General features: G+C 42.1%; 1 protein-coding gene across 1 annotated transcript in view; it reads right to left on the bottom strand.

The window, feature by feature from the left end:
- LOC146816481 (exportin-5-like) overlaps positions 1-13,779 on the bottom strand; it is a 1,583,592-nt gene that overhangs the window by 656,999 nt on the left and 912,814 nt on the right. Inside the window, 1 exon segment of the mRNA XM_085610325.1 lies at positions 5,838-5,974. Within this exon segment, the coding sequence (XP_085466451.1) occupies positions 5,838-5,974 (137 nt within the window).

The following is a 13,779-nucleotide window of genomic DNA, read 5'->3' as shown; positions in this document are numbered from 1 at the left end:
GCTGAAGAATAGACTATACAGCAGTCTCCCATAAACGGTGGCTACCCTGTAACTGATGACGTTGTCTGAAAGAGTGTCTTAAGTACCGCTTGGCCCACATTAGCCTGTTTTCTAGCTAACACATCTACGCAATAGTGTTTGGTGAATGTGTGTGGTGTGGACCATGTTGCAGCTTTGCAGATGTCAGTAACAGGGATGTTGTCTAAGAAAGCCATAGTAGCTCCTAGCTTACGAGTGGAATGTGCTCTAGGAGGTGCTGTTAGAGTCCTTTTGGCTTTTGCGTAGCAAATTTGGATGCATTTAACGATCCACCTAGCAATGCCTGATTTAAATATAGGATTGTGAGGTGGTCGTAAAAGCTACAAAAAGTTGTTTGGTCTTACGAGAAGACTTGGTTTGTTCAATGTAATACAACAGTGCTCTTCTAACGTCTAAGGTGTGTACAGCTCTTTCTGCAAAAGAGTCAGGTTGAGAAAATACAGGTAATTCAACCGACTGATTAATGTGAAATGCAGATACTGCCATAGGTAGAAATTTGGGACTGGTACGAAGAACTACTTTGTCTTTGTTTAACTGGAAAAAGGGTTCTTCTATTGTTAGTGTCTGAAGTTCACCCACTGTCCTCAATGTAGTAATTGCAATGAGGAAAGCTGTTTTCCAAGTAATGAACTGTAGTTCTGATTTGTGCATGAGTTCAAATGGTGGGCCCATGAGCCTAGTGAGGACTATATTAAGATTCCACACTGGGGCAGGTGGAAGTCTTGGTGGAGTCCTTCCATGAATGCTTTGATTACAGGTACTCAAAATAGAAATAAATGCTGTCTATTTTGTAGGCCGCAATTGCCGCAAGATGCAGTCTAATGGATGTGTAAGCCAATGATGACTGCTCGAAATTTAACAGGTAACAGATAATGTTTTATATGGAATCATCCAGAGGGTTGATGTGATTGTTATTTCAATAGATACTAAATCACTTCCATTTAGCTGCACAGCAGGCTCTTGTAGCAGGCTTTCTAGCTTCCTTGATAATATTCATACAGTCTGGTGGAAGGTTCAGATAACCAAACTATGATTTCAGGAGCCAGATCGCCAGGTTCAATTGTTTGGGGTCTAGTTGTTTGATTTCTCCATGGCTCTGTGTGAGGCGACTGGGAGTTAAATGTAATTATTGATGTGGTACTAGAGAGAGATCCAACAGGGTTGTAAACCAGGGTTGACGTGCCCATGTTGGAGCCACTAGTATTAGAGTGAGGGATGTCTGCCTGAGTTTCCGAACCACTGATGGAATGAGTGGGAGAGGCGGATAAGCGTAGGCAAATATCCCTGACCAGTTCATCCATAGAGCATTGCCTTTGGATAAAGGGTGTGGATACCTGGAGGCAAAGCTTTGGCATTTTACGTTTTCGGGTGTTGCAAACAGGTCTATGTGAGGGACTCCCCATGCTTGGAAGTATGGGTGGCGAACCGGAGGATGAAATTCCCACTTGTGTATTTGATCCCTCTGCCTGCTGAGGAGGTCCGCAATTTTATTGTTGACTCCTGGGAGGTGTTCCGCTAGGAGATAAATATTGTGGTGAATAGCTCACTTCCAGATGTCTTGGGCTGAGTGTGACAGTTGGAGAGAGTGTCCCCCCCCCTGTTTCTGGATGTAATACATTGCTGTCATGTTGTCGGTTCGGACTAAGAAAGCTTTGCCAATTAGGTGATCTTGAAAGGCTTTGAGAGCTAGAAAGATTGCCATGAGCGCTAAATGATTGATGTGGAGCAACTTTTGCTGATGGCTCCACAGGCCTTGCACTGTGTGTTGTTGAATATGAGCTCCCCAGCCAGTGAGGGACGCGCCCGCTGTTAATACTGGCTGTGGAACCGGGTCTATGAACGGCCGTCCTTTTGACAGATTTTTGGTTTTCCACCACTGCAGAGAGCGAGGAGTACGGCTGCTTATCAACACTAGATCAGTTAATAGACTTTGAGACTGGTTCCACTGTGTAGGCATTCTTGAAGTGGACGCATGTGTAATCTGGCATGGGGAACAACAATGATGCAAGATGCCATCATTCCTAACAGTTGCATAAAAACACTGGCTGGAAGTGACTGAGTGGTATGAAATTTCAGAATGAGTGCTTGAATGTTTCGAATTCTGGCTGCATTGGGAAACGCTAGAGCCCTTTGAGTATTTAGAGTGGCTCCTAGGTAATCTTGAACTCGGTCTGGTTGAAGATGTGACTTCAACACATTGACTGGGAATCCTAGCTGGTGAAGCAAGTGAATTTTCATGGAAGTATTCTTGCGGCATTGTTGGTACGTGGCTGCTTTGATGAGCCAATCATCTAGGTAGGGAAAAATATGTATGCTTTATCTTCTTAAATGCGCAGCTACTACTGCCAGACACTTTGTGAATACTCTGGGGGCAGTTGCGACTCAGAATGGGAGTACTTTGAATTGGTAGTGCTGACCTGCTACTACTGCTACTACAAACCTGAGATATTTGTGGTGAGCTGGATGGATTGGAATGTGAAAGTAGGCGTTCTTTAAGTCCAGAGTAGACAGAAAGTTGCCTTTTTGTAAAAGAGGTAGTACCTGTTGAAGTGTGACCATGGGGAAATGATCGGACTGCATGTAAAGATTTAGTTCTCTGAGATCTAATATGGGTCTGAGAGAGCCGTCCTTTTTGGGAATTAGAAAATAAAACTAATAGACTCCCGACCCTTGATGTTGTGGTGGTACGGGTGCTATAGCTTGTTTTAGTAATAGGGATTGTACCTCTTGCTTTAGAAGGTATAGATGATCCAGTGAAAGTTTGTGGAATTTTGGGGAAATGTTTGGAGGAGTGGTGATGAACTCCATGCAGTAACCAGTATGGATAATCTGAAGGACCCACTTGTCTGTTGTTATTGACTACCACTTTGTTAAAAATTGTGAGTCTCCCCTCCACAGGTGTCAAGTGGTCTGGGGGAACTGTAGTCAAGTCACTGTTTTGTATTAGAGGTAGAGTTGCGTGTATTGTCTTTGCCATTATTTCCTCTGTAATTTCCTCTAAAGAAGGTTTTGGAGCATGAGGGTTGGTTATTACCCTTATAGGTGGATGCATTGTCTGAGGAAGTAGTTTTGGACCCCGCTCGATAGATGGAGCGCCGAAAGGAACCACGGCCTTGTGGAGATTGAAGAGCTCCCATTGATATAGCTACTTTGGTGTCCTTCTTCATCTTTTCAAGAGAAGAGTCCACCACCGGCCCAAAAATGTGTTCCTTATCAAAAGGTGTGTTGAGTATTGAGGTCTGAACCTCTGGCTTAAAACCTGAGATGCGTAACGAGGCGTGTCTTCTTAAAAGTACACTAGTGTTTACTGCTCTGGCAGATGTATCAGCAGCATCTAGGGAACATCTAATTTGGTTGTTAGAAATTAATTGTCCCTCATGTACCAGGTCTTGGGCTTTAGCTTTGTGTTCCTGGGGTAGAAACTGAATGAGTTGTTCCATCACATCCCAGTGCGCGCGGTCATATCTGGCTAGCAATGCTTGAGTGTTTGATATGCACCAGAAGTTAGCTGCTTGGGAGGCTATCCTTTTCCCAGAGGCATCAAGGAGTTTTGACTCCTTATCTGGAGGTGGAGCAACTCCAGTAGTTTGTGAATTTGCCCTTTTTCACGCATTAGAAACGACTAAGGAGTCTAAAGGCAGTTGACCATTTATGTAGACTGGATCGGAGGGGGCAGGCTTGTATTTTTATCTACCCTAGGGGTAGGGATACGTGCCATAACGGGATCCTTAAATATGTCGCCTACGTGTCTTGTCATTCCTTTTAACATAGGCAACATGAGTGTTGACTTTTGCATTGTGTTTAGCGTCTCAAAGAGGAAGTCCTCTTCAAGAGACTCCTTATTAAGTTGAACTCCATGATAATTGGCAGCCCTGCCCAATAACTCAACTCAACATATCCTAGACTATTGTCTGGCAGAGGGGGTCTAGTAGGATATAAGTCAGGGTCATTGTCTGTGGGGGAGTAAGTGTTGTAATCATCCCACTCATCTATAGGCCCAGGCTGATTATAATCAGTAGGTTTATCATCATCATCTCCCTCACCGTGATCAGGTATGTAAAATGTAAAACAAAATGTAAACTTGTACTTGTACTTGTATAGCGCACAAATCACCCCCGAAGGGATATCTCGGCGCTGGGGGCCGTTGGGAAGATTAAGCGAGCTATTGCCCAGAGTCGCATGGTGCTGGGCAGACCCCTGCCGCCGGAGCCGGGGATTGAACCGTGATCCCAAGCGTCCAGTGACAGTCGCCCTGGCCGCGGCGCCAGACCTCTCCCCTGTGGTGGTGAATGTTCAGGGGAACTTGGTGCAGGTACAGAGTGGTCAAAAGGTGATGTAGGAAGAAGAGGAGGAGGGGAAGGATTTGTCCCAACAGTTCTCTGCTTTAATGCAATATGAGATTCCTTTTCTGTGGTAGCAACCCTTTTTAGAGTCACTTTGGTAGTAATATGTCCAGTTTTAGGGTGTGGATCTGGTTTTTCTTGCGGATCACCAAAAGAATGTTTCTTTGGGGGTTTTGGAGTCTCAGTTTGTTTCGGTGCCGAAGGTTTCGGTACCGATGATTTCTTGCTTTGACTTTTTCGATCCGAAGTTTGTTTCGGTGCCGAGAAATGATGTTCGGTGCTGGATTTTGTCTTCAACCCCGAAGGCTTTGACTCGGTGCTCGACTTGGTATGGGGTTTTTTGGAGCCGGAAGGCTTTTTGGGAGGCTTCGGTGCCAAGCCTGGAGGCGGGGCGTCGGAAACTTGGTCTTGGTGCCGACCGGGGCCTGAAGGCGCAGGTTGGTCCGGAGCCTCCTTTTTTGGTGTAACTGGAAGATGAGGCGAGGTAGGAACTGTACTCACAGTACGCTGTCCGTTCGCTGGTCGGAGCCATCATCAGAAAGGGAGCATGTCTGTTGGCTCTGCATCTCGTGTCGCCGGGCCCGTCGATCGGGAAGGGTCTTCTTGGAACGGAAAGCTCGGCATGCGTCGCAGTCTTGTTCACTGTGTTCTGGTGACAAACACAGGTTGCAGACGTCGTGTGAATCGGTGCGCGGGTATTTCGCGTAGCACCAAGGACAGAACATGAAAGGAGTTTGTTCAATCGACTGCGAGTCGAACAGAGGGTTAAGCCCAACGGCCTACCAAGAGCTCTCAAATCAAAATTAGTTTTTTGATATAACACGATACGTGAAGAAAAGGGAATGCGATCGAAAACAATACAGTGGTGAATATTGTATGCGTCGTGTAGAACCGAAGGATCGGCGTCGAATCGGAGCGTAGCTAGTAACATCCGAAACTATCTGAAGATGGAGTCGATGACCATGCGCACTATTACCAAAGGGAGGAGTCATCTACCTCGTGACTAGGAAGACTTCTTCGAAGAAAAACAAAGTGCAAACATTCAGACTCAACACTAGATGGCGATCTGTGCTTCAGCATGTGATCTCACATGCCTCGAACATCAAGTTTAAGTGCCAGAGCATGTTTTGAATTCCTGACTGAGGCACAGAAATGTGGAGCTGGAGATGATGGGCAAGATGCACCATTTATGTTGTCGTGCAAGGCCGTGAAGGGACAAAGTAACATAAACGGCACGTCTTAGTACACTGAATGTGTAAACAGTTTCTGGGGACCAAGCCTGTGTCCGGGCTATATCAAAGTTAAGAACTCTACAAAGAAAACATCATGTTTTAGAAGCTTTTTTCTCGAAATATCCATCACGGACAAACAGAATTGCTACATTAATCTCAAGAAATGTGTTATTTAATGTACGGGTTAATGTGTTTGAGCAATTTTTACTCATAAAAAGGATATTGAGAATTGTTCTAAGTCTGAAGTTCGGAATAAAATCCAGATTTATAAATGTCGAGTTAAGAAGTCGACCAAGTAGGTCATCCACGTTGTAGAAATGTTGCTTCATTGACTGCGCAGCAAAACCCAAAATAGCGAAGCTAGAATTAGAAAAAGGTTTTAGGTACTTAGAAATAATCCATGTATTTAACAGTCATCTTTGTATCCAAATTTCTATTTAAAAAGCAACAACAAATGTTATACATATTAAAAATTAGTATATAAAAAAAATGCCAAACTTTTGTGACCTGAAAACCAATTATCACCATAACATCACGTATGTAACAAAGTCAATTTGGAATAGGTACTTACTTATAAATCTAGTTCTCCATCACAGGTATTCTATGTAAGTAAAAACTGAGAGATCCTAAGAGCTCCCACTAATATGAAGGTTCACATGATAAGTAACTGTGTATTTTGGTCAATACTGCCATTGAGGGCTTTTGGTGGCATCATAAACCACGATGCTGATGGCCCAGTGGTTCGTAAATGTCACCAGAACCCCGCGATGGCAATGTAGGACCACATTACAGCTAGTACCCATTATGTAATGTATGCATTATAGGTTTATTTTGGGTTAGTTAGCTTTAAAAAGCGGTTTTCTTTTAAGTGCAGATGACAATGGGTATTAATTGCAATTAGAATGTCTAGGTTTTGTTTATCTTTCTTGAACGGAGAGATCAGTGGATTAATGCACCTCTGACTTCAGTGCTAATATGGATTTAAGACATATGCCACATCATTTACAAATTATGCAGATTCCACCAAAATACTGTTTTAGTTCAAATTGTTAAAACTAATGCTGTCAGAGAAAGTGCCATATAATTTAGATAACCTTGCTGCATAACTTGGTGTAGCATAATCCTAGTGGCTCTGACAATGTTTAAGCTCTGCAGAGCGATTTGGGAGCTGTAATTATATTGATGCAATCTGTATATCACAGGTAACTGTCGATATTTATTTTTAATATTTCACGGTTTCCTTTGATATATGGGTTCTATACCACTATTTTGTGCATTATAAGCACAAAATTATATATATATATATATATATATTCACTGAAAAAACCATAGGTTTCACACATGTTATAGTTAGCGGAAATTTTACTGATAAAAAACCAATGAAATTCCCCCGTTATAGTTAGTGCAGGCAACTATAACTCACGCGACCGCAATCCTCTGCTGATGCTAATACTGTATTTAGACACTTATTTGCCCATGTCTTCTTCCATACATTTTTAGCTATACATATATTACAAATATTTTTTTTTCATAAAGACACATATGTCATCAGCAGAAGATTGCGGTCGCGTGAGTTATAGTTGCCTGCACTAACTATAACGGGGGAATTTCATTGGTTTTTTATCAGTAAAATTTCCGCTAACTATAACATGTGTGAAACCTATGGTTTTTTCAGTGAATTTGCAAGGTTTTTTAAATGCTAATTCCTAACTATAACGTGTGTGAAACCTATGGTTTTTTCAGGGAATTTGTACGGTTTTTTAAATGCTAAGTTACTTTACGCCATTCGTGGCGTGCGCGCCCACCTAACGCAGTTCGTTCCGTGCGCGCACGGTGCGCTTCGCGCACCGCGCGTCCACTTTACGCAGTTAGTGCCGTGCACGCACGGTGGGCACGCGGTGCGCTACATTCTATTTTGAATAACTGTGGCGCCGGTCGACGAATCCTCGCGAATTTTTCAAAATAGGTGGGGCGCTACGCTCCGCTCTTTCCCTGAAAGTCTCGGGGGGATTCGTCAAGCGGGGGCTGAGATAAAAGGGGGGTCCCAAAACGCGTTTTTCCCATGCATTTTTCCATAGGACCTTTAGACAGGGCTACAGCCCGAACGGCTGAACAGAATTACTAGAAATTTGGCAGAGAGGTAGTCTACAGGTCAAGGAAGTGCCTTTTGTAGGTTTGGTGTAAATCTGTTCAGTAGATTCTGAGAAAATAGCCTTTAAATCAATATATATATCTGAGCCAGCTTACGGTGCGCTTACGGTTGCTTACCGTACGCGCACGCCGCCGTGCGCGAGCGCGATTCTGATTGGCTGTTAGATCTTAGTAAACATTCGAATCGGTCGAAACCAGGAAGCGGCGGCCGCCATTTTCTCTCTCGCAGTCTGAGAGGGGGTTAAAAAACAAAGGCCAAAAACATGTAAAGGGGCTGTTTAGACAGCTCCTAAGCACCTAGCCATGTTGAGGCAGTCCTCAAAGATCCCCCAAGGCCAAAAACGGAATTTTAATTTTTTCGATAATTTCGCCGATTACGCTTACCGTACGCGTACGGTAAAAATTAATAATAAAAAAAAAAATTATCCATACTCTCTCCACCCCATGTGCAAATGGTGCCCGAAGGGCACCATTTGAGCATGGCATATAACACATGTGAAAAATTAAAATATTACCTTTCACAACGAAGCGCATCATATGTCCTCCATGTGCGCACGGTGCGCGAAGCGCATCGTGCGTACATGGCCCATGTAGCGTAACGTGGGCACGCGGTGCGCGTAGCGCACCGCGTGCCCACCGTGCGTGCACGGCACTAACTGCGTAAAGTGGGCGCGCGGTGCGCGAAGCGCACCGCGTGCTCACTGTGCGCGCACGGAACGAACTGCGTTAAGTGGGCGCGCACGCCACGAATGGCGTAAAGTAACTTAGCATTTAAAAAACCGTACAAATTCACTGAAAAAACCATAGGTTTCACACACGTTATAGTTAAGAATTAGCATTTAAAAAACCTTGCTAATTCAGTGAAAAAACCATAGGTTTCACACATGTTATAGTTAGGAATTAGCATTTAAAAAATCTTGCAAATTCACTGAAAAAACCATAGGTTTCACACAAGTTATAGTTAGCTGTACATTTCACTCGTAAAAAACCAATGAAATTCCCCCGTTATAGTTAGTGCAGGCAACTATAACTCACGCGACCGCAATCTTCTGCTGATGCTAATACTGTATTTAGACACTTATTTGCCCATGTCTTCTTCCATTAAATTTTAGCTATACATATATTACAAATATTTTTTTTTCATAAAGACACATATGTCATCAGCAGAGGATTGCGGTCGCGTGAGTTATAGTTGCCTGCACTAACTATAACGGGGGAATTTCATTGGTTTTTTACGAGTGAAATGTACAGCTAACTATAACTTGTGTGAAACCTATGGTTTTTTCAGTGAATATATATATAGATATATATATATCACAGAATAGATCAACAACATCCATCGAAAGCCAGTCAACCAAAATGACAATAAAACACCTAATGAAAGGCGTGATTAGCCTATGAATACTGTTTAAAATAAAAATTAAAATCAGCCCAAAGCAGTGTACCTAAAAAAAAAGGCAAATTGAAGCCTCAATAAAAATATTAAGGAAAGATATGCAAAATCAAAGGGGAGCTTTAACGAATAACAGACCATAATCAAGAAAGACAAAAAGAAGATTGGAAGAATAATTATTGATGGGGCAGTAGACGTCTCATGTCAGATGGATGCAGATGACATTTAAAAATATTATGAAGAAAGTTATTGAAAAAGAAAAGAAGAAAAAAACACTATTTGCCCCAATTGACTGAATCCCAGAGGAATTACACAATGTACATCTGAGTAAAGAAATCACATTCACTGAAATAATAAAGGCATTTGAAGATGGCAACTTGAACAAAGCAGTTAGTCCTGACAATGTTGTCTTAAACAATCTGTACAATATACATTAAGAAAGCAGATTTGCTGTCTAGAATTCTATCAATCTGGTTAGAAATGAGAAGAGTCTTAGAGTGCATCAACAAGAACAGATCAATATGAATTCCCAAAAACATGCCCGTAAACACATTCAATAAAATAGGCAATTGTTGACCAATTATGATAGGTACAGCATTCATGAAGCTACTCACAAAAATGTTTACAAAAGACTCACATTCTTCTAAAATTTGAATAAAAGACACAAAGGCGCCATGAAGGTAAAATTATGTCACAAGAAACTGACACATCTGCAAAATGTCATAAAAGGGGCAATAAAGAATAGACAGCCTCTTGCTGTAGTATTCATTTCAAAAGCAGTTGACTCTCTGAGGTATTATCCCATCTTACGGACTCTCACTCTCAAAAGAAAAAAAGGTATGATTATGAGTTTGGTGGTGTGGGAGCACGCCGCCCCGTCCTCCACACCCTAAACTTTCTGTACTGTTGCACAGACTGGAGTGGGAATAGTAATTCTTACCCTTCCAAAGTCCAATGCTTTCCCTAGTATTGCACAAGCTGCAATGAAAATAGTAAATTTAACCCTTCCAAAATCCATTACTTTTCGACTGGAGTGGTAATAGCGAATATAACCCCTCCAAAGTACGATGCTTTCCCTACTGTTGCACAGACTGGAGTGGGAATAGTAAATCTTATCCTCCGAAGTACAAATCTTTCCCTACTGTTGCACTGTTTGTAGTGGTAATAAAATATTTAACCCCTACAAAGTCCTACAATTTATCTACTACTGCATAAACTGGAGTGGGAATAGTATATCTATTATTCCCAGACTCCAATACATTCACTAATATCTGTTAAATATATGTTTTTAATATTTGTTTATAATTTTAATTTTATAGTATTTTTTTATATTTTTGTTTATTTTTAAATTTTTATAATATTTTTTGTAAATGTGCTTTTTGTTTTTTGAATTTTTTTATTGTGCTTGTTTGGTAATTCATTTAATGTTTTGAAATTGAGTTGTTAATATTCTTTTCTGTTTTGTGTTATATATATATGAACTAGTATACTGCCCAATCCTGTATTATAACAACTCCTGAGCTGCATTTCGCTCTCCATTCCTAATTAGTTCACTTTTGCAACACTTAGCACATAGCACTTTACAACAAGGCACTTTTGACACATCAGCACTTTATTCAGTTTATCACTGTAGTACTCTATTGAGCATTCTAGTGAAATGAAAGCCTCTGTAGTATTTATTCATTAGTACAGAGTAATGTGCACTTAGGAATGCATTTGGCACGTTGGCTCAGATCATGGTGGACATGCTTTTATTAAAAATTGTTTGATATGTATATATCGGACTGCATTAGTGTGTGTATAGTTGAATCATTTTTATGCTATTTGAGTATTTGTACATGTGGCATACATAAAACGATATTGCACTATGCACTTTATAAATCTTATGTTGCTAATCGTCTTTTAGGATGCTGATTGTGGCAACCTTTTATGATCTTGAATTGCTTATATTTTGCATGGTTCATTTCGTGTTATAAGGGTGATAACAGACTTTAGTTACATTAGAATTCATTTGTTGATGGTACCATACTAATTTCAGGAATTGTGGTGTGTTCTAAGGTGATTTTACCCTGTGAAAAGCCTTCTGCTGGAATATCATGAATCATGTTTGAGAGAAAACTGAAGCTAAAATGAGAGCAAATTTTCTGTAAATTCACATTATCTTTCTCAGTCATGTGAGAATGAAGTCTGTCATTCTCAGTAAAGCATGTACTTCCAACAAGGGCAGAGACTGTTAGTTGATTCTTTTGTGTTCTACTGCAGCTTCTCAGAGTGTTCTAAAGAACAACTAGAGCGCTTACAGCCTTACTTACGACAAAATTATGGCACATCTGAAGCCATCTTGATTGGAATAAACTGGTAACACCTAAAACATTTCATTTAAAAAGGAACAAAATGAGAGGGTTCATTTTGTCATAGAGATTATGGTTAGTGCTGCAGAAAGAACATTTAGGGCATGTTTTAAGTGAGATCTCAAATCATCTTCTATTTCATTAGAAAATTCTGACATGCAGACTGAAACAATCACTTTCAATACCAGCAGTAGACTTCCAGTTAACTCCCTGGTGAGCAGTAGCTTTACTACAGTGATCTAATTAACAACTAGAGTGCTAACATTCTGAATTGATGGCAACTGTGTGACACATCTGAATGTCTTCTTGATGGAATAAAGGTAAAAAACGGAAAGCATTTCCTACTGAGGAGACTGCAGTAAATGAGGAAATTAGGAAACTTCATAACAAATAAGTCTCCCAAGAAGGCCACCAGAGAGAAAAGAGCCCAAATGTAGCACAAATATCACCCAGATGTAGCCCACATATAGCCCAATGACAGAAGTGTGCAAAACACTTTTTATTGTTATGTTTTCTGCAGTTTTATATAGTGCAGACTGGTCAGGTATTGGAGCGTTACTTCTTATTTGGACCCCTTATTGCGTATTTTGCACGAAGTACATGAGATTGATCATGCGAAACATTGAACTTTAGGATTGTGTTAACCTGAAGTTGCTCTGAACCGGGCTTTGTACACCCATTTTTACCTACTGGTTTTAATTAATTCTCACTGTATTGTATTAGGAAAGAGGATTTACTGTTTTTATGTACACTTTTATGATCTATGTTTCTAAATCAGATCGAATAAAGTTTAATGAATTCTATGGCAGGACGGAGGTGAGGATTATGCATATCTTTCCTCACTTTATTTGCATAGCCGTTCAAAGAAAACGTAACACAACAATCATTAAACAAAAGACTACACAATCCATCAACCATTAGGGGGGTAGTCTCCCAGGCAACTATAGTCCAATCATATCACAGTCCATCGTACATAATATCGTGACGTCCCTTCCACTTCTTTTTTCTTCACTGCTCGTCAGTTAAGTGCATTCCTTACATTCTTGGCTTAATCTGACGTTGTTGCTGTTTGTATAGCTGTTTCTTGTGCACGTTATTAGCATTATTGCCTCGGTATTGTTTCATATTCCCTGCGCAGCAGGCTCTTGCCCAAGAGTGTTCTCCCCCTCGCAGTTTCTCCCGCTGTGTGCTGTGCGCTCTGCGCGCAATGAGATCCTGTCCGGCGCGTCTGGTCCGAGCGAGGCAGCTCCATCGAGCGCTCCCGCTGGTCTTTACGCGTGTTTGGGAATCCGGTCACTCCTTTAGTGTCCGCTTAATTCCCGACCAACCCTCGCCTAATTTTGACACCACTACGCGTTGATTTCCCCACACGGCCACGTTAGTGACCAGTGCCACCTGGTGGTGGTAATTGGTATTGCGCCTCAGTCTATTCTTATAACAGCTTCGGGGAAAGCTCAGCTGTTGGAGCACCGGCGAAGGGGCTGCCTTAAGGATTTTTAGGGCATTTGTTCAGTGCTCACACCCTCCGCTATCATGTCTTCTCCAGAAGACCATTTTTACTCCTCCTACCAGGAAGTGGAGGAGGAATGGGCCCCCAACTTCTCCCTCCAGCAGTGGACCAAGCCCTCTCTCTGGCTATTTCTAGGGCACTGGCTCCTCTTAGAGATCAGGTTGATAAGCTGGTGAAAAGCATCCCTGGGGTGTTCAGTGACCGAGGTCTGGAGGTGGCGGGTCCCAGTAGCTCCCAGATGGGGAATAAAAGGGCTGTTAAGCATAACGCAGGGCACTTGGAAGGATTTGATAAACTTACGGAGACCTTCCTCAAGAGTGCGTGAACGCTAAAACATGCACCCTGCAGGGAGAAGGAGGAGTCCGGAGAAAATTGCAAAGCTGTCACCACTATTGTAGACCCCGACTGCGGGTTTCCCTTAGAGGGAGAGGGTGTATCGGAGGACGATTTCTCCTCCGATGAGGATAAGGACTCAGGGCGTCCCTGGCATCCAGAGTCCCACTCCTCTCAGTCCCGGGTTGGGGACGGGGTCCATTCGGACATGTTCGAGCCTATCCAAATTTACCATCCTAGGTCGGCGGAGTGGACCCCTGACACCAAGTGGCAGAGTATGTGGGGGGAAAATCCATCAACTCCTTGAAAGGGAGGTCAGGAATAGGATGAGGGGAGAATGCCCCAGGCCCTCACTGAAGGGGAAGGTGGCACACACACCTGAAATTGATGAGATACTATGTACCTTTTTCTCCAAGTATATGAGGGA

Source organism: Triturus cristatus, chromosome 6 (assembly GCF_964204655.1).
Source record: "Triturus cristatus chromosome 6, aTriCri1.1, whole genome shotgun sequence".
NCBI lineage: Eukaryota > Metazoa > Chordata > Amphibia > Caudata > Salamandridae > Triturus > Triturus cristatus.
This window is presented reverse-complemented; position numbering and strand designations above follow the sequence as displayed.